Source organism: Arvicola amphibius, chromosome 4, assembly GCF_903992535.2.
Source record: "Arvicola amphibius chromosome 4, mArvAmp1.2, whole genome shotgun sequence".
In the NCBI taxonomy this organism is placed as follows: Eukaryota; Metazoa; Chordata; class Mammalia; order Rodentia; family Cricetidae; genus Arvicola; species Arvicola amphibius.
The window spans coordinates 50,343,062-50,367,545 of NC_052050.1; the positions used below are offsets into that span (position 1 = coordinate 50,343,062).

Sequence of the window (24,484 nt, forward strand, 5' to 3'; positions counted from 1 at the left end):
ACTTTGTGTCCTGGCTCTACGAGTTGCTAACTCCACTGTGTTGAATAAGGAATAATTAACTCTTTGTGTCTTGGTTTCCTTGGGTGTGGAAAAGGGACAAGGATGGTAAATGTCTGATAGGACTGTTCCTAAGCTTACGCAGGTCAGTAGTGTCAAGTGTTGTGAGCACTTCCAGATCCTCAAGCTCTACTGAGTGGCAAATGATCTCATTACCATTTATCCCCACAAAGCACTCCGTCTGGCGGCATCCTGTTCCAGATCCCGCTCATGCTGGGAGCATCAGGACCCTCAGTCCCTCCCCATCCATGCTGCCCACTCAGTAGCTGTTCCCTCATTCCAGAAACACCTCTCCAGCTCCTTCTCACACACAGAATTGGCTTTTTCTAGCTTCATTCCAAAATGTGGGTTTCTCTTTTGACAGCCACTGAGCTTTCAACCCCTCACTTCCTGTCACAGCAGGTTACATATCATTCTCTGCCTCTTCCTCCGCCACCTGGCCACTTCCTGTCATCCTTTCCCTCCCTTCTTCCAAGGAGCACACTCTGGTCTCATTTTGCAGTGTTTATTTCAGGGAGACGGGCTTGAAGGCCTGTGTCTGTTCTTTGGAGTCCTGGAGCCTCCAGCTTCTCATTTGGCCTTTGGATTACGGAACTTTCGTCCAGCAAAGACAGCTTTGTCTCCAAGAGCCTCTTCAATCCTATAATACAAAAATCAGAGCTGCTACCTTCTCACCTAGGAGTGCCTTCCTCTCCCACAGTCCAGACCTCTGTGCCCACTGTACCTCATAAGCTGGTTGTATTTGGCCAGACGTTCTGAACGACATGGGGCACCAGTCTTGATCTGAGGTGGGAAAGGGATTTGGAGGGGTTGGGTTGGGCCCCAAAGGAGCAGGCTGTACTGGTATTCAACTCAGGGTGATACCAAGGTTGGTTAGAGACGCAGAGAGGGAAGCCAAGTACCTGTCCAGTGCAGAGTCCCACCACGAGGTCAGCAATGAAAGTGTCTTCAGTCTCCCCAGAGCGGTGGCTCACCATCACCCCCCAGCCATTAGATTGTGCCAGTTTGCAGCTGTGTGGAAGGACATTTGATGAGGTCTAATGTGACCTCAGTAAGAAAGCCAGCGGCAGGCAAGGTAGACCTTTGGTTTTGTTTTGGGCAGTGGGTACTAGAGTGCCTGAGTTCTCTGGGAAGCAGAAGGAGATTTTTCTGACCTTGGATTAGGGTGGTCAGATGTTAGTAAGAGGAGCACAGTATGGGAGGAAGGTAAAGGGACATGACAGCCACGGTGGCAAAGGTCTTGAGGACAAGCCAAGGGTTAGTCACAGCCTTGGGGTTAAGAGTGCTTGGGTGAGTCAGGCTCACAGGGAAGGGTAGACTTATGGCAAGATCAGCAGCAGTGGGTGAGCTGGAGCTGAGGGTGACCACTCTGAACCTGAGTCAGGAGACACTCACGCCTGGATGGATTCTGTCACTGAGCCAATCTGGTTGACCTTTAGTAGCAGGCAATTGCAGGCCTTCTTCTCAACAGCCTGAGCGATCCTCTTGGGGTTGGTGACTGTAAGGTCATCTCCCACAATCTGGATGTCCACTCCCGAGAGGAATGAGGTCCATGTGGCCCAGTCATCCTGGTCAAAGGGGTCTTCAATGGAGACCACTGGTAGGGATATGGGAGCATAATTGGGGTTAGAGAGGGGACCTGATGGGGGGTGACAGGTAAAGCTTAAATGGAGGCTGTGGTGGAGTCAGATACCGGAACCCATGTTAGGCAACTGCAGAAGACTAAGGTAGAGCAAAGCACTTGGAAATCTCACCAGGATAGTTCTTGATGAAGTTCTTGTACAGCTCCCCAAGCTTCTCCCCACTGATATGCCGTGCAGGATCGTCAGGTGACTTGAAGTCCAGATCATACTTCCCATTACGATAGAATTCAGATGCTGCCACGTCCATGCCAATCACCACCTTGTCTGGGTAACCAGCTGCCTGAATGGCTGTCTTTAGCAGCTCCAGGGCTAGGAGGGGAGCAAGAAATGACCTGAGACTCCAGTGTCCCCTGCATCTGCAGCCTCTCTTCCCTCCTCATGGGGACCCAGGTGGTCTATGCCCCAGCATGCTCGCACTGACCCTCATTGTTCTCCAGGATGTTGGGAGCAAAGCCGCCCTCGTCCCCCACATTGGTGGCGTCCTTCCCATACTTGGCCTTGATGACCCCCTTGAGGTGGTGGTAGACCTCGGCGCCAATGCGCATGGCTTCCTTGAAAGAGCTGGCTCCCACTGGCAGAATCATGAACTCCTGCATGGCCAGCTTGTTCCCAGCATGAGAGCCCCCATTGATCACATTGAAGGCCTGAGACAAGAGACAGCGCTCAGAACCGGGTGACATGAGGGGTGGAAGGCGAGAGGGAACTGGAGGTGGAAGTTGGACTGTGCTCACCAGCTGGTTTAGGATACATAATTGTACTCCTCAGAGCCTTCCCCTCATTTCTACAAAACAATTATAATGCCTACTTCCCTGTGACTCTTCTGAAATTCAGGAGAAATAGAACATAAAGTCCTTAGCATGTGCCTGATGTGTAACAGAATAATCCTATGGCATTCTAAATAAACTAGCTTGTTTCACTCTCAAACATCTCTAGTAACTTGTATCAATTTCTTCTTTATGGATGAGGAAACTGAGGCATAAAGGTTAAGTAAGTTGCCTAAGGTCACACAACTAGAAAACAGGCAAGGTCAGGGCTGAACTCAGAAGATGTCTCTAGAGTCCTTACTCTAATTTTTTTGTTGTCTCTGCCTCTCGAGTGCTGAGATTACAGACATGCACCACCACCACCCATGCTCTTAACACAACCTTCCTAGTAAGTAACAATAAATGGTAAATTATTATTGAGATTAAATTCTGCCCAGTCCATGCAGGCCTCCAAAGATGGAAATGACTGGGGCAGCAAGGGAATGAAGGAAAGACAGACAACGGACACACAGACAGAAAAGCTGGGAAATGGACACACTGAGCTCTCTGATGGGAAAACCTCAGCACTGTAGAAGCTTAATGTGTTTATTATACAGAACTCAACACATTACACAGACTTGGCAGTGTTATTGCATACATATAAACAAGGAGGTGGGCTGATGGTATACAACTGGACCAAGGGGACAGGGTTAGGGGATCTCAGTAAGAACAGTTTTTGGAGGGGAGCAGTCTTCAGACCGTACACATCCAAGGGGGAGGGAGCTATGGCGGACACTTGCACCTGGTCACCAAGGCAGGCTTTACCATGCCTCTGAATCTTAGCCCAGGAGGAAGGCTTTGCCACTCCTCCTGGGTCTGAGGCTCTGGGGTCTTTGACAAGGCTGGTTCACGTCAACTCACCCAGGACTTCATACATTTCAGAGCTTTCTCTGTACCCTACAAAATTCAGAGTTACTACTAAGAGGGCAGTGACTTCCTACAGACTCAGAGGATGCCCGGAAATGCTGATATCCTTGCTCTAAGGAGCTTTCAAGTCTGACTGGTGCAGTGGGGTGCTAAGATGAAATGAGGTCTAAAGCACCAGCCTGACCCTGGAATGTGGAGGATCTAAAGGACCTGGCAAGGGAGGGGAACATCAAGAGGGAGGGGCCACAGCATAACCCAAGAGATTTCATTTCAGGAAGTGCTTTTTTGGAGCAGGGATTCTGAAGGGGCAACCACACTCACAGGTACAGGAAGTACGAGATCGGGATTCCCTGCAAGATCTGCGATGTGTCGGTAGAGGGGGACCCCTTTCTCAGCTGCTCCTGCCTTACAAACGGCCAAGGACACACCCAGGATGGCGTTGGCCCCAAACTTGGCTAGAGGGAGGCAAACAGAGAGAAAGGATGAGAACTCTTACAGGTTTTGCGGTTAATTCCTTGAACAATCCCTCCGGTCACCCCAGGAAGAAGCTTCCTAAACCACTGGACACTAAGATTTCATTAACTCATCTCTTTCCTGGCCTGCAGACTTCTGGAAGTTCACCCCGCCTTCCTGGGCCAACAGTTTCACATGTGTCTACTGCCAGCCAGGCCTGGCAGAAGACATGTATCAGGAAATGCCTGCGGAATGAATAAAGGCTATCCAGCTATGGTGTGCCCCAAGATAGGACACAGAAACAACCCCACCAGCTGCCATTGGCCTCTCTTCTACCCTTGTGCATGCCACCACTCACACAAGATGGGACACAGAAACAACCCAGCCAGCTGTCACTGTCTCTCCTCCACCCTTGGGCATGCCACCACTCACACTTATTCTCTGTCCCGTCCAGCTCAATCATAAATTTGTCGACTTTTTCTTGATCCACAACACTTAGTTTCTGGAAGAGGCAGAGGTCCGATTTCTCAGGAGCCAATAACGTGCAGGATGAAGGACAGGTGAAAACATTGGGAGTGGGGCTACCTGGGGTGAGGCGCAGGGTCACAGGGAGGAGGGGAAGGGGGAGCTGGTTCCTCTACTTGCCTTTTCCAGCAGAGCAGGACCTAGGGTCTTGTTGATATGCTCCACAGCCTTCAGCACTCCTGGAGGCCAGAGAATGGGTTCAGATTTCTGAGGGGATTAGCCTCTTCCCATGTGGGGGTCCTCTCTCCCGGATCCTCCCGCACAGGCTCCTCCTGTTGGTCTTTACTCACCTTTCCCCAGGTAGCGTGATTTGTCTCCATCTCTTAGTTCCAGCGCTTCATAGATACCTGTGGACGCGCCACTGGGCACAGCTGCTCGGAACCGACCTGGGCAGGAGGGATTGGCAGATCAGAGGGAGTCCATTCACAAGGGCCTGGGGTCACCTCCCTGGACCCAGGGACAGGAGAAAATAAAGAGAAACTCCCGCCTCCCCCAGCTCTGGGGCCAGGAAGAGAAGAGGGTCTGTGAGGGAGTCTGACAAAGGACAGGATGTGGGACTCTTGGGAAGGAGCAGGTGAGGCTGGGGGTTTTCTGAGGCAAACCAATACAGCGGGCCTGTGTTACCCTTGGCGGTGTGCAGGTCCACCTCCACTGTGGGGTTGCCCCTGGAGTCCAGGATTTCTCGGGCAAAGATTTTTTGCATGGCCATGACTGCACCACGAGAGACGTGAGTGAGCAAGAGTGGACAGCTGATCCCTTAAGGAACTAGAAATCCCTTGCCCTTTTAAGAGTCTTCCCCACCCCAAGAAGGCAGGTGCTGGAGCTAAAAATACCCCATAAAAAGGTCACAGACCAAGAGGCAGGAGGGCCGGCCCCCTCCCCCGCCCTCCCCCACTCGGAACAGCTCTTGTTCCACCTCCCAGCCTGAAACTCAAGGGCTGAGGACTTCATAACTCCCCAGATGACACCCTCCCTGAATCCTGCACTGGCTCCTTTCACTTTTCTGATGAAGTAGCTGCCAGCTGCATCTTCCGAGCCCTCCAACCCTATCCGCTTCTCATTGTCCCATTCCCAAATCCTCTGCCTGGCGTAATTCTGCCTTATTTATCTGCTTCCCTATTTGTCAGAGCCTCCTTCCCTGTACTCGTCAGTACTCCAGTATTCGCCCCAACTCTGCTTGCTCCAGCCTGACCACTCTCTCTCAAGCACCCCAGTCCGAGGAAGAAAAGCACCAAAAGTTCCCTCCCTTTCCAAGTCAGTACCACCCCACACCTGCACATCATGTAACTCAAGTTTTATCAAACCTGTGACGTCTTCCCTGGGACTATGAATGAAGCTTCTCTTCTAGGTGGCAGCTGGGACAGTGTCAGCTCACCCCTTCTCAGGCTGGGCATTTATCCCCAAGCCACTCTGTCCCCCAGCCAGCCCCGCCTCTCTCATTCCATCCTCCTCCCCTCCACACCAGGCCAGCAGCCAAATGCCCACTACTGCCTACAGCAGAAGCCTCTGGCCTGGATACCCCCTTATCAAAAGTTAATGAAGACCCCGTACATTTTCTTTCTGCTCCCGATAAAAGTCTCGACTTGAAGTCCACACTTTGAGGGAGTGGGAGAGGGGCTTCTGGTAGGCGGGTCTGTCCCCTTCTTAAGCTCACATTGCCCCTTTGCAAAGGTTAAAGAGGAACTAGTGCCCTTTAGGAAAGGCCAGGGGTAATCTGAGCCGTGCAGGCTGAGGAGGGGGCCTGGAAAAGGGGCTGCAAGACTGACATGCACACGTGCTCCACTCACTCGGAGGCAGGCGGTGCAGGCCACACGGTTGGGGGAAGGAATCAGGGATGCTGAGCAAGCGCTGTGGTCTGAAGTTGACACCCCTACGCCAAAGAAGGCGACTGCTTTCATCTCTCAGGGTCCTCATAACGGCCATTTCGGCACCACTCCACCCTACCCTCTCTTGGCCTGCGAAGGGCAATGAGAGAGGCCAAGGGACGAATATAGACCAGCACTGGCCCGGCACTGGCCCGGCGCCCGGCAGATAGTGCTGGGGGCAGCACTTAGGGCCCAGGGTGAAGCCTAGTGCTCAGGAGCTCTTTTCCCCACCTGCCCCACCGATGTGATCACGTCAGCACTCAAGCCTTGACTATCAAAGAATGGTGTTATATCACGAGTGGGGGGCAAAAAACCATGAATGGACGCTCTCAGGGGATGACATTTTGGCGGCCGTTCTGCCCTTCCATTTGCAGCACCGCAGAAAGTGAGTCTCTGCACTTGGTAACTCCACTTTGGCGGGTCTAGGGCGAATTGGGGGGGGGGGTGAGTCTGTCTCGCGCTCCGTACAAGCCTGGCAGGCCGACCGGCTGGTGTCCCGGGGCGCCTCGGCTTCTCACTCGCAGGCGCTGGAGCGGGTGACTCACTCGCCGGCCGGCTCTCGAGCGCTCCTCCCCGTCGGCCCTCCCCTCGGGGTCGCCCTTCTCGCCTGCCTCCACCCAAGGGTCCCCACCTGCCGTCGCGTCCCAGTCCCGCCTTCCCCCCACACCCTTATCTCCTGCCGCTCCCTGCGGGATTTTTCCACCCCGGGGCAGGAGGCGCGCGGGCCAGAGGTCAGGGGATGGCGGGCGTAGAGCGCCGCCACGTGCCCCAGCGCAGCCCCGCCCGTGACTCAGCCACGCGGCTGTCGAAGAACCTGGGCTCGGGGGGCGTGGGGAAGCCAGGATTTTGGAGTGGACATCAGGGAGCCTAACAGGACTCCAGAGTCTGAAGGAGTCCTTACGCCGGGAGGCACTACAAACCCTGGCGCCCCTCCTCCGAGGGACCGGAAGCGGCCGAGCCCCTCGGCGGCAAGGGTCCCAAGTGACTCATTTACTCCCGTCAGCCTCACCGGCCTGCCGTTGTCCGCCCCAGACCTGCTGGGCGGCTAGTGAGCTGAACGCACACAAGTACCTAGCAAAAGTTTTATGGGGGGAAAAAAAGCCCAATGGGCCCAAAGTGGAAGGGACTTTCCCCTTCTTGTAAAAGTTGCTATCTTTGGTGCTCTGGTATTCTTCCGCCTTGAAAAGAGTCCCTCCCGTGTCACCCGGCTGGCGCCCCGGTCCAGTGACCTCTGTAGAGAGGGTTCAGGAGTAGGGCGAGGCTCTGAGCTGGAGCGGATCCAGCGAAGGAAGATTCCCCTGGAATACAGGGATGCACTCGAATGAGCCCAACATGTGCGTCCCCGGCAGACGGCTGGGACAGGTGCCCTAGTCGGGGACCTTTACCAATGGAAACGACCAGAGCATTGGATCAAATTTAGTTTTGCTCCCTTATCGTCTAAATAAAAATTCAAAAGTGGAGAAGGCGGCAGCGCACAAGCCAGGGCCTCTGCCCGCTCCGCCTAGTGGGGACGCGTCTTCCTTCCCAGGAAGGTCCAAATCGGCGCTGCCAGGCGCGCGCTCGCGGAGCCAGCCGCTAGCCCCAACCGCCCCACGCGCTGTCTTCTCACTGCCCCGGCGCAGGCGCGGGCGCACGCGCCGCCGCCGCCCGCCGTTCCTTCCCTCCCGCGGAGGTGGGGGTGTGTGTGAGAGAGAATCATTCCGTTTAACCCTGGGCTCCCCGCACCCACTTTAATTTGCTCAACCTTACTAATTTTCTTCCTTTTTCTCTCCCGGCTTCCCCCTTTTAATGCCAAAGGGGTTTGCATTCAATATGAGTCGGAGCGAGCCCTAATCTTAACCTCGCTCCGGCCACCGCCACTCTAGCCTTTTGCACGGCTTTTCATCGAACTCGGCAAATTTTGCAAAAGCGGGGGGAGGGCTTTTTTAAATTGCATTTGCAAAAGTTCGCTATCTGGCCAGGCAAGGGGAGGGGGGGAGGAGGGAGGGAATGGGGAGCAGGCCCCGCCCCGCCGCCCTTTGCAAATAAAAATCTAGGGGGGGGGGGGGGGGGAGCAGGAAGTGGCGGTGCGAGGGCTGCTGCACAGCTAACAGAGCCGCGTTCCGGACGGCAGCGCGTGCCCCGAGCTCTCTGCCTCCCCCCCGCCCGCCAGCCCAAGCCCAGCCCGCGGCCCTAGCAGCAGCCCGCAGAGCAGCCCCAGCAGCAGCGCCATGGCCGGGTGGAACGCCTACATCGACAGCCTCATGGCGGACGGGACCTGTCAGGACGCGGCCATCGTAGGCTACAAGGACTCGCCCTCCGTCTGGGCCGCCGTCCCCGGGAAGACCTTCGTTAGCATTACGGTACTTAGAGGCTTGTGCGGTCCCGGGCAATGGCCGGGCTTAGTCCCTCAGGGAGAGACTTGGGTGGGGGCGGGCGCAGCCTAGCGAAGGCAGCGAGAGGCCGTGATCTGGTCCTCTGCCTGGAAGCGGCGCGAATGGCGGCTGCATGAATCTAGGTCTCTCTGTTGCCCCCCAAGCCCTACGCCCCTCGGCAGCGGCGCCCATCTCGCCCGCCACCCCGCTTTCTGCGACGGGGCGTTACATCCGGGGCACAGGGCGGGGAGGGGCGCGCCGCCCGGTGCGGCGGCCCACTTCCGCCTCCTCCAGGGCGGGGCAGGCACGCGCTGCAATTTTAGCCTGGAATTATGATTGATAAGGGGGCTCGGGGAGCCTCGACTGCACTTTGGGCCGCCCGCTCGCGCTCCCTCCACCATTGTCTCCCCTTGTGCTGGTGGGAGCTCCGGGCGCGTGGCCTTGAGCCCTGGCCCGACCTCCGTGAGCTCCCTGCCCCTCCCAACTCCGTTAGAGAGGGCGAGGCCGCCACACACCCCCAATTCGGCACGTTAGCCTCAACATTCCTGTGAGGCCAGTCCCGGAAGTCCCCTCACCCTCCCTTCCCGCCATCCGGCCGGGCCTGGAGCAGGGGAACTTTGTGAGAAGTTCTGACACCGTAAAGTGAAGGAATAAGGTTGCTGCTATCCCCACCACCACCTTCCCTGGCCACACTGCCCGGAAGTGGGGAGGGGGAGCGGAAGTTCGAATGGGGGGGAAGGGGATTTCCGGGCGGGAGGGTACCGGATGTAGGGGTTTGGGGTTTGAGGGGGGCAGAAAAAGAAAGGTTCCCCGGGATGTCTAGACTCAAGACAGCCTGGTCCCCCAACCCTTAAAACTTTTTCAACTTTCCTAGAAAGCCCCCAGGGGTCGGCTTCCTCATCTTGGGGCGTAGACACCTGGACCTAAAATGCTAGGTTACCGGGAGACCCAGGCGTCCGGGCTCCTAACAACGCCTGCAGAACCTTTGACCAAATAAGGACAAAGTTGCTTCTCCTCCTTCCCTGCCCCCTCCCTCACCCTCTCCGCTTCTGCTTTTCCTGAAGGACTGTTCTGAGCATCCAAAGGCTCCCCCTGGATCATTGATTGAATTTTGGTACCCAGGGTTTTTTTCCTTTTGCTTTCCCCATTTAACATCAAGGTCTAGCTACTTAAAGAGGAATAGTATTCTTCCCTGGTCCCATGGATTTTCTCTGCACACACACACACACACACACACCCACTCCATTTTTGGTGGTGTGTATGAAGCACATTCACCCCCAACTCCAGGATAGATAGTGGATTCTTGGGAAACAAGTTAGCCGGTGCACTAACTTAATGCGATGATTGATTTTGACTCTTCCAGCCAGCTGAGGTTGGTGTCCTGGTAGGCAAAGACCGGTCAAGTTTTTTCGTGAATGGGTTGACACTTGGGGGCCAGAAATGTTCTGTGATCCGGGACTCACTGCTGCAGGATGGGGAATTTACAATGGATCTTCGTACCAAGAGCACCGGAGGAGCCCCCACCTTCAATGTCACTGTCACCATGACTGCCAAGAGTGAGTTTCTGTGTTAACCAGGTCTTTGGCACCCCTAACGTATCTCCTTTTGTTAGTCGTTTGGGTTTTCTGTGGTTCCTTAATGAGAAGGTCGCAAACAGGGTTTTCTCGAAGTTTGCTGGATGTGGGAACCTTGGAGAGTCCCTGGGCTCTGCCTATGGCTCCCCATCTTGTAAAGAAACTGAGTTACATTACCTTTTAAATCCCTTCCTGCCTTAAGCTTAGAGATTAGCTCACTTGGTATAGACTGTTGGGATCTTAAGTCAGCATTGGCTCTGGTCTTGAGTTCTGTAAAAGCCTGAAAGGCAGGAAGCTCATCCACAGAGCCTACAGCCTGTGACCTCTAATTTTGCCTTTTCCTCACTAGTCTTGAATTTTTTTTCCTCCTTTGAAAAGCTCTATTGTTTTAGGGTGACTGACAGCTTGCCTGTGGGGGGGGGGTAGCTGGTTGGGAGGAATGAGGTTAGGTTACAGCCCCCAGGGCTGAACAGCTGCTCAACAGCTGGCAGGGTTGAATTGTGGCACCTGGGTCCTAGCCTCCTTTCTTTTTCCTCCAGCGCTAGTCCTGCTGATGGGCAAAGAAGGTGTCCACGGTGGTTTGATCAACAAGAAATGTTATGAAATGGCCTCCCACCTGCGGCGTTCCCAGTACTGACCTCATCTGTCCCCTCCCCCACCGCTCCCTTCAGCTTTTGCACCCTTTCTTTCCATACACACACACACCATTATTTTTTGGGCCATTACCCCATTTCCCTTATTGCTGCCAAAACCACATGGGCCGGGGGCTGGGGCTGGACAGACAGATACCTCCCCTTACCCATACCCCCTCCTGTGTGTGTTTGGAAAAAATTGTTTTTGTTTTTTTTTTTTTTCTGAATAAAAAAGATTCTACTAACAAGGTCCTGTGTGGTTTTGCGCTTGGGGTATTAGTTGGAGACAGGCACTGTGGCACATGCCACTAAACTTAGCTATTTGCTTCTTGGCTGTGTCCAGACTGAACTCTTTGCATTCCATTCCATTTTTCTGCTTCTCAGCCCCCAGGACTAAGTAGGTATTCTTCCATGTACCCAGTCGGATGGCCTGGGCCCCTCTATAGTCTCTCTCCCTTAGAGGCCCAGTTGACTCTGTAATGGAACATAGCCATCCAGACAAGAGAATGGGTCCAAGCCTGCGGGTGAGGCAGGGCTGCTTGAGTCATCTGTGTAGGTGGGGCTTCCCTCCCTGAGTCATAGCAAATGCAGCTGGGGCTGTCCCCTGACAAGTTAATCTCATGAAGTGATTCTTTTCCACAATTTCACCTGTATAAAAATTATCTTAATACCCTTTGTCCACAAAAACAACTTTATTAACCCAAGCAGTGAAGACCAATGTCCTATGGCTCCCAGCCACCTCAAAAGGAAGAGGTGGGGTTTGAGAACCTAGGGTGGAAATGTACCCTATCCCTTAGCTTATTAGACTGGAGGAAGAGTTTGTGCAAATAGGATCACCAGAGGTGCCAAGTGTAGGAAGTTTCAGGTCAGGGCAGCAGATGAAGGAGAGGGTGAGGGGTCTGTGGAGGGCCCAGGAAAGACAAGGGGTGCTGGGGCTAGGGATCCAAAGGAGGTGGGAAGAGTAGGGCTAGAGCCCAAGAGTGGGGTCCACTCTGAAGCAGGTTGGTCCCTTGGCTCCCCTTCTTCATCACCTTCCTCTTGCCCCTGAGTCTCTTCCTCCTGCTCTTCATCCCCAGGACCCCGATGGACAGGCTGTTTGCAGATGGGGCAAGTCTTCCGGGTCTGAGTGAGCCAGGGGTCCACACAGCGGCAATGATAGGCTATGGAGAGGAGTATGTGAAGCACCTGGTCTCTGCAGATGGGGCAGGGGCACAGGCAAAGGTAGTGGTCTCACCATGAGCACAAGGCAGTACCCGAAGCTTGTCCCCATCCTCATACTCATCCAGACAGATGGCACAGACATCATATTGATCTCCTGGGAGAAGGAATGGATTCACTGAGCCATTTGGCGCCACTATGGGAAGTTAGAGTTAAAACCTGTAAAGATTGCTTTTCTAGGTTTTACCAAGCCAGTGCAAGCTCTTAGGGCAGGACATAGAAAAACTTGGGGCTAGAGGGGGCAAGGAGAGATAAGAAGGGAAGTGGGTTGGGGGGAGGGTAGGAGGGGGAAAGCAGAAGTGGGAGGGACAAGGCTTCTGCCATAGCCTTATATGGCACTGGAGGCTCCAGAGCTAGATAACCCAACCCCTCACCTGTTTTGAGTCCTCCCAGCTCCTTACATCTTTCTACTCATACGCTCACACACAAGGTCAAAATTTTTACTTGATCATCTTTGCTTTCTAGCTCCCGCTCCACCCCTTTGCGTGTGGTTGGCAGTGTGTAAGAGAAGCAAAAATGGCATCTTCTTTGTACCTCTTTAAGATGGGCCCAGTACCCATGCCCTTACCCTTTTGATAGTCATGGGTCGGAATCTGTTTCAGTTGCTCTTTGGTAAGTCGGTTCCGCTGGAGCCGTTTCCGGTGTTGGATACAACGAACTATCTAGGGGTAAGGGAGAGTGCACCAGGGTGAAAAAAAAATTGGAAAATGCAACAACCACCCCACTTCCCATCTCTAGACCCAGTCTGGTCTTCTAAGTTCTTCCCATGGCTACTTACCAGTACTGCTCCCATGGCTAAAACCAGCAGTCCTACGATCCCAGTGAAAGGAATGAGATAATAGCCCAAGGGGAAGCTACTGTCTGGAACCAGAAGCACCCGAGCCCTGAGGAAAAAGACAAGCCTCAAGCCAAGCAATACCAGGTAACTAGTTTGGGAGAAGGCATGGGTGAAGTGAAAGAAAAAAAGATGAGCCAGGGCCTGAGCCTGTGTGGGTAGGGTATGAGGCCTGGGTTCTAGGCTGCCATGGAAAGGGTGGGAAAAGAGCGGGAAAAAACATGTCCTACCCCTTCTCATAGACAAAAAGGGCTCGTAGGTACTCTGCACTTCTCTCTCCGATAAATACAGATGGGATCCAAATCTGCTGTTGGATTTCCTCTGTAGGGAACAGGATATCAGGGATTTAGCCTTCCACTCAATTCCCTGGAACTGGCATTAGAAACTTTTGCCCACCCCACCCAGAAAACTAGTCTCTAGGTCCACTGACAGCCCAGTGGCACGGACTCCCAGCCTTACCACTATTCCACACCATGTTCAGAAGCTCATTGGACTTCACGTTGTGTACCACGGCTGCGCCATACCCGGCTTTCTGAGCATTTAAGACCTAAGAGAGAGCAGGGAGAGGAGTCATAACCCTTGCCTTTCCTCACTCCCAGTGTCATTTACCCTGCTTACCAGCTCCCATTCCACATTTAGCAACCTTGAGGTCAAAGTTGCAGTCGAATCTTCGAAGCAGTGCAATAAAGACTGACCCATTGACCGGGGCTGAGGGCGGCGGGGCAATGGGACTGCAGGCATTTTCTGGGTGAGCCTCCACAAGGAACCCCTGAGGGATAAATGCAAATAGTTGGATTTTCCATCTTTACATTCTGCCTTCCACAGGGCCTATCAAGCATAACGCTACACACGCGCTATCTGTATTCTGCAGTTCTACCCTCATTACATATTCTAAAGGCCTGAGCATCCCACTCAAATCAATCTACATCTCAGGTGATGCACACATTTAATCCCAGACCTGAAGAGCAGAGGCAGGCAGGCAGGCAGGCAGGCAGGCAGGCAGGCAGGCAGGTCTTTGAGTTGGAGGCCAGCCTGATCTACACAGTTCAGGACAGCCAGGGTTACACAGAGAAACCTGTCTAAAAAACCAAACGAAAAGCGGAATATATGTCTCTCAGCTTCCTGAAGATGCAGTTACAGTACATAACATCCCTTTACCAGAGGCTCCCTCGACTTCTCAAATTCTAGACTAATTTAGTTCTCTTTTTTTTCCCAGTTCCCCACTGATAATTCAGCTTGCTACTTGTTTATGCCATTTTCACCAAATTTTTCACATTCATCCTTAAGTACAAAGATCACATTCTATTTGCTTCATTTTCCAATTACCCATCTTACAAACAACTCTTGCTATCCGTGCTCCAACTGAGTTCTTCCTATGTGGCAAGAACTTTGTAATAAATTACAGACATACTTACTCCACTTACTAGTTAACACAACAGCTCTATGTTAACTTCCAGTACCCATTTAACTAAGGGTCAAAGAGACTGTCCACAGCCACCATACAAACTGTAAGCTCTAGAGACGTGACTGATAAGCACCTGCTTTTTATCTTAATTCACTCTTCGGTCTCCCTCTCAAATTTGACAGTTCTAGGACACTGCCTTCTACCTCTAGATTCTGGACTCTATTTCTGTATTGGGCACGGTCATGTCCTTAGGTATTGGGCGAGGGGCTGTGTTGTTGGTTATTCAATTTCGCTACGTTAGATGGGCACCCTACCACTGGGCTCTGTCCACAGCCCAATGCATTCCCTTACTAACTCGACTATTTCCTACCTCCAGTTTGATCCAGAGCAGGGCTACTAAACCCCTGCCCAGGACAGAGACTATAGGGAAATGAGTGCATCACCTGGAGTCCCTCCTCGCTCAGGGAAGCCCCAAACAGAGCTGGGAGGTCTGCAAAGTCCATGCTGGCATTGTGCTCGGAGATCTGCAGACAAAATAGTCCGTTTTTTCTCTTCATCCTGAACCCCCTTTACAGCACCCTTCCCCCATCCGACCCTTAGACTCACCGCTCGAATAAGCCCTCGGATAGGGGATGCTCCCCACAGCACAGTGGCCACAACAACAGGAAGCGGGAAGGCCGCAGGGTGCATGGCAGCGGGTGTGTGTGTGTGTGTGTGGTTGAGGAGGTCGCGTCCTGACAGTAGGAGGAGAAGCCAAGTTCTGCACCCTCTCTGCCTCTCCTTAAGGATCCCAGGGGTCCAATCACCCCCAGGTCCCACTTCTCAGCTACATGGGGGCGTCGGGGAAAGAACTGCGACTCGGGAAGTGAGGGATAAAACCAGCTTAGTGGAGCTGGGAGGGAGACAATGTATCTTTCCCTGATGCAGAAATAAAACGGAGAATAGAAAAGAAGACAAACAGGTAACAGAAAAACTTCAGGAAGGGTGGGGGAATCTCAAAGAGGTGGGACTTCCGGCCAGGTAGGCTGTCTTCCGATCCCCCTGGAAAAGGGTTTCCGGTAAAGAAAGGCCGCTTCCAGTATTGGACGCTCAGGACGGAGGACTTCCGGTCCTAAAAGGCCGGCCGAAAGAGAGTTCCTGCGGAGATGGAGGGAGCTCCGAGGCCCAGAAGACGATCTAATTTTTTTTCCCCTCAGCGCCCGAGATCGTGGAGCTGCCCTGTTTACAAACCTCTCCTCCGTCTGGTAGCTGCGGTACCTTCAAATATCGCGAGAGCGATCATCACCATCTCCACCACCACCCCCTCTCGCCGTGGAAACTTATCGCGAGAAGCCTCCTAGCTCTAACTGGGCTGACTCACTCGTTCTCGCGAGGTTTTCAAACAAACTAGTTTCCCGCGATTCCAGTTCGGGAAGAGTGGGAGACACAGAGTGGCTTCCTAAGTCAGCCACGCCCCTTCACTCACGCATCCTAGCCCCGCCTTATTCCCGGCCGTCTTTGCGCTACGCGCCTGCGCTCGTCCTCCCCCCCCTCCAGCTTCTAGCTGGAGCCGGACTTGCCTGTCGGAGGGGCGTGCGCGCGCGCGCGCCCTCGCCCTGTTGCGCGCTGGTGTCACCTTGGGCGCGAGCAGGGCTGTGCGTGCTCAGGACCCAAAGTCGAGGGCCATCAAGGGGCGATGGCGGCGACGGCGAGTCCCGGGGCTGGCCGGATGGACGGGAAGCCCCGTACCTCCCCTAAATCCGTCAAGTTCCTGTTTGGGGGCCTGGCTGGGTAAGGGATAGGGAAAAGGAGGAAGGGACGGGCTCAAGCAACTGGGCCCAGGGCATCTCGGGGTATGTTGCAGTAAATTGAGCCGGTGCGGGGTCACCATGATGTCCTGAGATTTGCGAGGTGCCTGATGGACTGCCAGGACCCAGTCACCCATTGCAGGGCTCCTACTGAGCTGGCTGCATTCATGGGTCATTGCCCCGTGTTTCCAACCACCATTGCTCCACTGTGCATGTTTGTGTTGTGGGTCTAGCTTGGGGTCCTAGGTTGTGGATGCCATCTCCACCCCTCCTTAGACTGCCTGCAGTCCAGTTCTGCTCGAACTCTAAGGAACTGCCTGAAGCATTTTGATTTGCATGGCTCTTACTCGACTACTGGACTTTTTTTCTGGCACGTGCCTTCTGTGCACACCTTTACGCACATACCCACCAGCCTCCTGAATCTTTAGCTGCCCGTCAGATGCTGACCCTTGTAACTTCTTGCTGCCGGGTTGCAGTAGACACTGGTCGACCTGGACCAGCCGACCTGACTCCTTGCCTTACTGCCTCACTTCAGGATGGGTGCTACAGTTTTCGTGCAGCCTCTGGACTTGGTGAAGAACCGGATGCAGTTGAGTGGTGAAGGGGCCAAGACTCGAGAGTACAAAACCAGCTTCCATGCCCTCACCAGCATCCTGAAGGCAGAAGGACTGAAGGGCATTTATACTGGGTACTGGGGCCTCAGTTTGGGGAGGGAGGCTGTGGGTTGCCAGGTCCAGGCCTTGTCCTAATACGTGGTGCTGACATTTCTCCTCCTCAGGCTGTCAGCTGGCCTGCTCCGCCAGGCCACCTACACCACTACTCGTCTTGGCATCTATACTGTGTTGTTTGAACGCCTGACCGGGGCTGATGGTACACCCCCTGGGTTTCTGCTGAAGGCCCTGATTGGCATGACAGCAGGTGCAACTGGGGCATTTGTGGGAACGCCAGCTGAGGTGGCGCTTATCAGGATGACTGCTGATGGCCGGTGAGTTCCAGGTCTAACCCCAGCTCCATTCCTGGAAGGTAGAACGAAAGGTTTAGGTTTTACATATTTTTGTTAGCCGAGTTCTACGTCAGGGCACGGACCTGCTCGGGCCCCCCTTTCTTTGTTCCTATGGACCCTGAATGGTCCTGATCGTGACTTTTCCCTGCCCTTTCCCCAGGCTTCCAGCTGATCAGCGCCGTGGCTACAAAAACGTGTTTAATGCCCTAATTCGAATTGCCAGGGAAGAGGGAGTCCCCACGCTGTGGCGGGTGAGCAAAGGGGTTGGAGTCCCTGGGGGGTGTGGGGTCAAGTCTCTGGCATTTTGACTCTTCATTGCCTCTGTCCTCTTGCCTCAGGGTTGCATCCCTACCATGGCTCGAGCTGTCGTTGTCAACGCTGCCCAGCTTGCCTCCTACTCCCAATCCAAGCAGTTCTTGCTGGACTCAGGTGAGATACCCAGAGCTGAATGAATACTCCATGCCCAGTCCGGCCTGAGCTACCTGAGAGTTGACTGCCACCTTCTGTTCCCCCTCCCAGGCTACTTCTCTGACAATATTCTGTGCCACTTCTGTGCCAGCATGATCAGTGGCCTCGTCACCACTGCTGCTTCCATGCCTGTGGACATCGTCAAAACTAGGTGAGCCCGCAGCCTGGGACTGGAGAACTTTTGGGCCGCCTTCTTTCTGTCTTTCATGCACGTACTTCCTCTTTTTCAGGATCCAAAATATGCGAATGATCGATGGGAAGCCGGAGTACAAGAATGGGCTGGTGAGGAGGCGGGGAGAGGGGCTCGGGGCAGGAGTGTGCGGATGCCCTGGGAGAGCTATGAAGGGAGCTGGGTATAGAGTCCTGGAGGCCACGTCCTAGCCCCAGCACTTGCCTGCCTGTCTGTCTAGGATGTGCTGATGAAAGTCGTCCGCTATGAGGGTTTCTTCAGCCTGTGGAAGGGCTTCACACCATACTATGCCCGACTGGGCCCCCACACTGTCCTCACCTTCATCTTCTTGGAACAGATGAACAAGGCCTACAAGCATCTCTTCCTCAGTGGCTGATGTGTCAAGCTCCCGGGACTAGAGTGCCAGGGCCGCCAGGCCACCCACTGCTTCTACAGTCGATGTGCCCTGGGGGCCTGGATTCTGCTACCCTGGGCTCCTCTTATTTATTTTCCCTCTGCAGTGTGGTTTACTCCTTTGCGGTAAAGAACTTTAATCTGTCCTACCCCTGCTCCAGCTTGCCGCGCCTGGCCTGATGCTTAGGGTCCCTGGCTAGTCCTAGGAGGACTTGAGAAACTGCCCTAAGGGTTTCTAGTTATCTCTTGGGTATTAGTTTCAGGGCACACAAGACAGCAGACCTCTCTCTCTGGGGAAACCAAGACAGAGCTGAGGAGACAGGAGAGAGTAGAAGTTATCCAGATGGCCAAAAGGGTCTATAGTGGATGTGGCTTCCTCCTCCCTGAGGACGACATTAATAAATTGGATTGATAACACCAACCCCAAATCTGGATAGTCTTGAGGATCCTGGGGGGAGCTAACTGCACAAAGAAGCTGATGTCTCTGGAAAACAAACTGGAGTTTTTAACAAAAATATTAAAGAAAATCCCCCACTGGTTTTATGAAAGTACTATGTAAATCAGTAATACCTCAGCAGCAGACAGAAAGAAAGAAAATGGGGCCTTGTGCGCTGCTAGCAAGCCATTCGCCCCAAAATGCAGCGCCTCGCAAATCGGATCAGAGTTCTCAGGAAAGGCCTCTGGGAGCTCTTCACTGCCTTTGCAGCATAAAGAGGAAGGGGTAATGAGCGTAAATTGAAGCAAGTGGGATGTGACACACATCTTTAACCTCAGCGACCAGGAGACAGAGGCCAGCAGATTTCTGAGTTCAAGGCCAGCCTGGTCTACAAAGTGAGTTCCAGGACAGCCAGGGCTGTGAGGACAAACCTGTCTTGAAAAAAAAAAAAATCTAAGTTGGACTTCTATGGGCTGGAGCCACAGGGGTTGAGAATGCAGTCCCGAGCTCTTGAGAGTGTGCAGCTCAGTCAAACACAAGGATTGAGGAAAGAAAGAATACTGGCTAGAAACTGGGTTGGCTGGGGAAAAGTGATTTTTTTTTTTTTCATCCATTTCTTAAGTGTGATTCCCAGACCCTCAAGGATCCTACAAACTTCTTGGACCATGAAAAGATATGGGAAGGTCAAACCAGGAGTGCCAGGCGCCTGAGGGCTGCATGCCAGGCCAGAGAAACAGGCAGGCAGCAGGTGCGAGCTGTCCCTTTGGCAGAGCCTCCACGCAAATGATATTAGTGCAGCTTCCTGGTACCCCTGCTACTCCTTTCCTTAATCCTTCCCTGCACTGGCCTAGGCCACCCACAGTGGCTGCTCGGAGACATTTGAAACCTGCACCTTTTCTTAAGGAGTAAGAAAATGACCAGTAAGAAGATGATGGGAGGCCGGGCAGTGGCCAAGTAATCCCAGCACTTGGGAGGCAGAGGCAGACCGATCTCTGAGTTTGAGGCCAGACTGGTCTACAGAGTGAGTTCCAGAACAGCCAAAGCTATACACAGAGAAACCTGTCTCAAATAAATTAAAAAAAAAAAAAAGATGACAGGAACATTTGAAAATGGCTATATCTGTGGACTGCACCCTGCCCAACTTAGGAGAGACTTGTTTGTGGTAGCAGTCAGATAGGTTGAGGAGGGCAGAGGCAGAGCTCTTAGCTGGGGTGAGCACAGAGGCTCAGAGGAGGAACCCTGCTGCCGCAGAGGACCCATAAGCCTTGCGCAGCGGTTCGAGCCCACAGTGCCATGGAGATGAAGCAGAACTAGTAGGTGGAGTTCATGAAGAAAAGTCCTTAATGGGTAACCTCTAAGGTTTGTCCTCTATCTGGAAGAGTTCAAGTCGGGAAGGAGATTCTGCCAGATTCACAGGAAGATCTAGAACCATCTGGAGAGGGGCAGTCGGTAGAGCCAGCCTTCCTTCCTTTATCTGGGTCCCAAGCCCTGGATTGAACTGAGATGGGGCATGGAAGACCTCACTGGTGAGATTAGCAAATGGCCAAATCAGTGGATTTGGGGGAAAGAAGGGACCTGCTACATCCAGCTTTGAAAGCAGCAAACCTAAGGTTCTTAGTCAGACCCACCAAGGTGACATGCCCTTTCCCAGTCCTGATGGCCGGTGAGGAGAATGTACCCACCTCTGCTATCCAGCTTCAGGCAGGCTTTAGCACTTCCTATCAGCTCTGGGACATGGTTCTGGAGTTGTCTGAGGTAGCCTGGTGGGTACCCAAACCCTGCAGAAGAGTCACTAAGGTCGAGGAAGTGTCCTCCCCCTGCCCCCAGGTACAACTGGAGGTTTGTTGGGTGTTTGGGATCAGGGTGGGGGCAGTTAGGACCTTGGGGATTCTTTTAACAGGTACTTCAGCCATTCTCATTGAAAACTACATTTTCTTTTTAAAAGCAATTTTATTATTTAGATAACACTGGTGGGAGATAAGTGTTAAACAGGGAAAACATATTCACGATACTTAGGGATAATGTTCCTGTCTTGATTCATGGCTTTCCGAGTTTCCTTCCACGTGTGAACACATGGGAGCCATGCTCCATTTCCATTCGCTTTTTCTACCTCTTCCCCAAAGCCATAGCAGTGACCATGCGACCTGGCAATGCTCTGAGTAACATAGGGAGCTTGGTTCCATGGTTACCCAGTTGTATCACCTCACTGCTTCTGATTTGTGTGGTCTAGATGTAAAAAGGGGCTTCAGATAAAGAAGTAAATAGAATGTCTGCATGGCAGTCTCATCCCCCACCACAGCTAGATCCCAGTAGAGTCTTAGGATCTCTGAGGTACTCACCTTCACAGACTGTGACCTGAGTACCTAATACCCACTGTTCCCAATAGGTCCTGACCACGACCCTGGCTCAGAGCTGAGGGCCGCCGTCCTGCTACCAGAGGCCCAACATGCCCATTACGCCTTACCCATAGGAAAAGGCTAGAACGGAAAGTAGGGAGTGACCCTTGAAGGAAGAGCAGCCAGGCCCGGGGCACAGTTACTTGCCTTCCTCTCTGCACCTCCAGACTTGTAGTGTATGTGCTTGTGGCCAGTGCAGCAGATTGGTCCAAGTCCAGAGTGTGTGGTTTTACATGCCAGATCCAGGTCAGCAACAAAATGAGTATCACAGAGGCAAATAGGAGCCAGAGGAGACCCAGAATATAAAAAACCAGGGGGAGGAGGCAACAAAAGTCAGAATTGAGAAAAGGGTCACTTTTGGAAGTATCAGAGTTTGCACGAATCATCTCTTGGAAAGTTATGAAGCTGTTCACTTCTGGGATTCCTGTAATAGGTTCGAGGGTAGGGAGTAAAGTGAGTTCTGTGGGAAAAGGTAGTTCTAAAATGGTCTCACTTGGGGTAGATGCTGGGGCAGCCAGGGTAGTAATGAAGACCGGGGTGGTAGTAGACACTGGAGTGGTCGGGGTAGTGCTGCTGGGCGCTGGGGTAGTTGGAGTGGGGGTGGAAGGCACTGGAGCACTGGGCTCTGGGGTAGTTGGGGTGGAAGCAGTGGACTCTGGAATAGTCGGGGTGGAGGTGGTAAGCATTGGTGTGGTGCTGGGCTCTGGGGTAGTCAGGATGGCAGTAGTAGGCACTGGGTTGGTGCTGGACTCTGGGGTAGCCAGGGTGGAAGTGATGGGCTCTGGAATAGTGGGAGTAGAATTGGTAAGCATTGGTGTGGAGTGGGACTCTGGGGTAGTCAGGGTGGAAGTGGTAGGCACTGGGGTAGGGCTGGGCTTTGGGGTAGCTGGGGTGGAAGTGGTAGGTACTGGGGTGGTGGGGATGGTGGCGGGTGTAGTATTGAGTTTTAGGTTATAGAGAGGTGTGCTGGCCTGCATGGTCTGTGGGAGTGTGGTGAAACCTGGAATCTGTATGTGGGTGGATGTGGACTGTTTTTTAGTGGGTTTGTGGGTTGGAGGCCAAGAAGGCATTTGGCTGTCTGGAGAAGTAGGAGACTCTAAGAGTTGGCCCCAGTGAGTAGTATGGGCTTTAGTGTTAGTAGAAAACTTGACCTCAGCCCTTGTAGCAGGTACTTCAGAGACAGCGTCATAGTCATCATAGTCTATGGAATCCTTATCACCACTGGTAGGGCAGTTCTTCCCTGGGTAGGAGTAGACAGGTGCGTAGCCCAAATTGGCACACCGTACACTGGCCACATTGGGGGTCATAGCCTTGACATCCACACCCTCCTTCCATAAGTAGACATTGTTGGAATTTTGCTTGAGCCAGTTTCGGAGGTAGAGAATCTCACAATCACAATACCAGGTGTTGCCATGAAGAAAAACATAAGGCAAGATGAGGGTCCCAAAAAAGCCCTTTGGGATTGTACGAAGCCAGTTCCCTTGAAGGTAGAGGGTATCAAGATCTTCCAGCCCATCTAGGAGCCCATGGGGCAGCTCACGTAGGTGGTTATTGGCCAGATTGAGTTTCTTCAGATTGGTTGTAGACACCAAGAGCCCGGGGGGCAGACTCCTCAGATTATTGTTCTGCAGGTAGAGCTCCTGCAGTTGGCTTAGACCTTCCAGGACACCGGGAGACAGTGAGCCCAGCTGGTTGAAGGAGAGGTCAAGGATAGTGAGTGCAGGCAGTGCCCGTCCTAGGGAGGGCAGACTTTGCAGGTTGTTGTGGGATAAATGCAGGCTCTCCAGCTTGGACAGTTTCTCACCGGTCTGCAGGCTGGTCAGCTCACATTCATCCAGGTATAGCCGAGTGAGGTGAGTGAAATGTGCCACGGAGGCTGTGGAGAAGGTAGCCAGTCTGTTCTTGGCCAGGAAAAGGATGCCTGTGTCTGCTGGCAGGTCTGCGGGCAATGCTGTCAGCTTCTGGTTCTCACAGTTTACTTCCAGCAGGCTGGTCACTTGGGAGATGTCACAAGGGGGCTGGGAATGTAAGGGACTCGGCAGCAAGAACAGCAAGATGAAGAGAGCCATAGGAACCTGTGGGCAAAGGGAGTTTAAAGGATTATCACCCTGGTCCTTGGCATAATTTTTCTAGGCTCCAACCCTTCACTCTGTAGCTCTTGAGATCACTTCCAGAAACAGCTTCGCTCCCTCCCAGACTTTTCCCTTCTCTTCTACCCTGTCCTCAGCCCTTAGTTCTTATTCCCTCCTCAGATCTTTCTCTTCTAGTCCCAGCCCCAGCTTACCGTCAGGCAGAAAGACCTCTGAAGGCACAGAGCTTCTCCCAGGGTGTGACTTGGTCCTTCTCTCTTCCAGCTCCAAGGAGGGCCAGGCCAAGAGCAGGAAGGAGATAGAAATGGGGAGGAAATGACAACCCGATAACCAACTCCTGTTACCCAGGGGACCGTCTCCCTCCCGGGCACAGGCCCTTATCACCTCCCTCCACAGCTTTCCCCAGGACCCTCCTTTGGTTTTACATTCTCCCTTCCTTTCCTTCCACCCTGGAGAGATCTAGAGACCCTCTGGCCACCAACTTTGTGCAGTTTCCAAAAGCCTCTCCACATGCTACCCTCTCTCCTCCATAGCTATTCTTAGAGGTGCCCGGTTTGCCTTCACTACTTCCTTACACCTACTGCCGCCTCTCCTAGCCCTCAACTGATTCCCTCTGCAGCCTGAGACTGCTGGCACCCCTATTCTGTATCCACCGGATACGTTACTGCTACTCTAAACTGTTTTTGCAGCATCCATACCCAGTGTTACTTTCTCCTGGGGACATGACAGTGACACTCATTTTCTTGGTTTTCCTCTTGCTTGTGTGTTGGTCCTTCTCAGACTCCTCTGTAGGTCCCTCTTCCTCTACCTTTCTGGAGTATTCTGGACTGTCTTAACATATACTCCACAAGTGCCTCGGACATATTTTGCTGCACCTTTAATCACCACTTCTGGCCCAGGCTCGTTTTGATCTCTTCTCTATACCCTTTTTCCTTGAGGTCTAGATACTTATGCCTGATTGTCTCTTAGACTTCTCTTTTACATGTTCTACAAGTACAGAAACAGTGTACCTCATTTGAGAGGCTCAAGTAGGAAGATCATGAATTTGAAGCTGGCTTGGGCTACAAAGACCCTTCTCATAAACAAACAAACAAAAACAACTAAAACCAGAACTCCAATATATCAAAAATTGACTTCATTATCAAAATAGCTTCATCTGCTAGCCATGGAGGTACAGGACTGTCTATTCCTAGTCCTTAGGAAGCAGAGGCAGGAAGATAATGAATTCAGGGCCAGCCTGGGCTTTATACTGAGACTTTATTTCCAAAGAAACTCACAGAAAAATAGTATTCCTCTGTTGTTCACAACCACTCATTTACCTGATCATTCTAAACACTCCCAATACCACACTGCCTTTTTCAGACTCTACCCACTATGGAGACTTGCTGAAATAACTCTGGTGTCTTTCATATCTCTCCACTCCCCTCCCCAGCCCAAGGCACTATCTTCCCTTTCCCAGTAGCCTTCTGGTTGATCTCTGAAAAATCTAA

General features: G+C 52.8%; 5 protein-coding genes across 13 annotated transcripts; 2 read left to right on the top strand and 3 right to left on the bottom strand.

Moving 5' to 3' along the window:
* Window positions 1-546: 546 nt before the first annotated feature.
* Window positions 547-8,097, bottom strand: Eno3 (enolase 3). Of its 6 annotated transcripts, none has more exons than XM_038324841.1 (13): window positions 7,963-8,093; window positions 6,136-6,303; window positions 4,973-5,059; window positions 4,639-4,734; window positions 4,469-4,527; window positions 4,256-4,325; window positions 3,692-3,825; window positions 2,122-2,344; window positions 1,812-2,009; window positions 1,453-1,654; window positions 960-1,068; window positions 782-840; window positions 547-697 (listed from the first exon to the last, which is right to left on the bottom strand). In XM_038324841.1, the coding sequence occupies exons 1-13, from the start codon at window positions 8,018-8,020 to the stop codon at window positions 628-630; spliced, it is 1,533 nt and encodes a 510-aa protein (XP_038180769.1). In that variant the 5' UTR covers window positions 8,021-8,093; the 3' UTR covers window positions 547-627. The 6 variants fall into 6 exon arrangements, with proteins under 6 accessions (XP_038180769.1, XP_038180772.1, XP_038180770.1 ...); XM_038324844.1 differs by having other exon boundaries at window positions 5,900-6,303; XM_038324842.1 differs by lacking the exon at window positions 7,963-8,093 and adding an exon at window positions 6,682-7,828.
* A 157-nt stretch (window positions 8,098-8,254) lies between these two features.
* On the top strand, window positions 8,255-11,018 carry Pfn1 (profilin 1). The gene is made up of 3 exons (XM_038324856.1): window positions 8,255-8,555; window positions 9,931-10,123; window positions 10,681-11,018. The coding sequence occupies exons 1-3, from the start codon at window positions 8,424-8,426 to the stop codon at window positions 10,776-10,778; spliced, it is 423 nt and encodes a 140-aa protein (XP_038180784.1). The 5' UTR covers window positions 8,255-8,423; the 3' UTR covers window positions 10,779-11,018.
* A 428-nt stretch (window positions 11,019-11,446) lies between these two features.
* Window positions 11,447-15,667, bottom strand: Rnf167 (ring finger protein 167). 4 transcript variants are annotated; one of them, XM_038324849.1, is made up of 9 exons: window positions 15,462-15,665; window positions 14,675-14,755; window positions 13,470-13,595; window positions 13,286-13,373; window positions 13,057-13,147; window positions 12,770-12,875; window positions 12,560-12,653; window positions 12,008-12,088; window positions 11,447-11,933 (listed from the first exon to the last, which is right to left on the bottom strand). In XM_038324849.1, exons 2-9 carry the CDS (start codon window positions 14,732-14,734, stop codon window positions 11,635-11,637), a joined length of 945 nt encoding a protein of 314 aa, XP_038180777.1. In that variant the 5' UTR covers window positions 14,735-14,755; window positions 15,462-15,665; the 3' UTR covers window positions 11,447-11,634. The 4 variants fall into 4 exon arrangements, with proteins under 4 accessions (XP_038180777.1, XP_038180775.1, XP_038180776.1 ...); XM_038324847.1 differs by having other exon boundaries at window positions 14,838-15,665; XM_038324848.1 differs by lacking the exon at window positions 14,675-14,755 and having other exon boundaries at window positions 14,838-15,667.
* Window positions 15,668-15,734: 67 nt separating this feature from the next.
* On the top strand, window positions 15,735-18,620 carry Slc25a11 (solute carrier family 25 member 11). Its single transcript, XM_038324851.1, has 8 exons — window positions 15,735-16,001; window positions 16,554-16,706; window positions 16,797-17,003; window positions 17,182-17,272; window positions 17,360-17,450; window positions 17,541-17,640; window positions 17,720-17,771; window positions 17,900-18,620. The coding sequence occupies exons 1-8, from the start codon at window positions 15,907-15,909 to the stop codon at window positions 18,053-18,055; spliced, it is 945 nt and encodes a 314-aa protein (XP_038180779.1). The 5' UTR covers window positions 15,735-15,906; the 3' UTR covers window positions 18,056-18,620.
* Window positions 18,621-20,438: 1,818 nt separating this feature from the next.
* Window positions 20,439-23,260, bottom strand: Gp1ba (glycoprotein Ib platelet subunit alpha). Its single transcript, XM_038324840.1, has 2 exons — window positions 23,189-23,260; window positions 20,439-22,979 (listed from the first exon to the last, which is right to left on the bottom strand). The coding sequence occupies exon 2, from the start codon at window positions 22,971-22,973 to the stop codon at window positions 20,850-20,852; it is 2,124 nt and encodes a 707-aa protein (XP_038180768.1). The 5' UTR covers window positions 22,974-22,979; window positions 23,189-23,260; the 3' UTR covers window positions 20,439-20,849.
* Window positions 23,261-24,484: the final 1,224 nt, after the last annotated feature.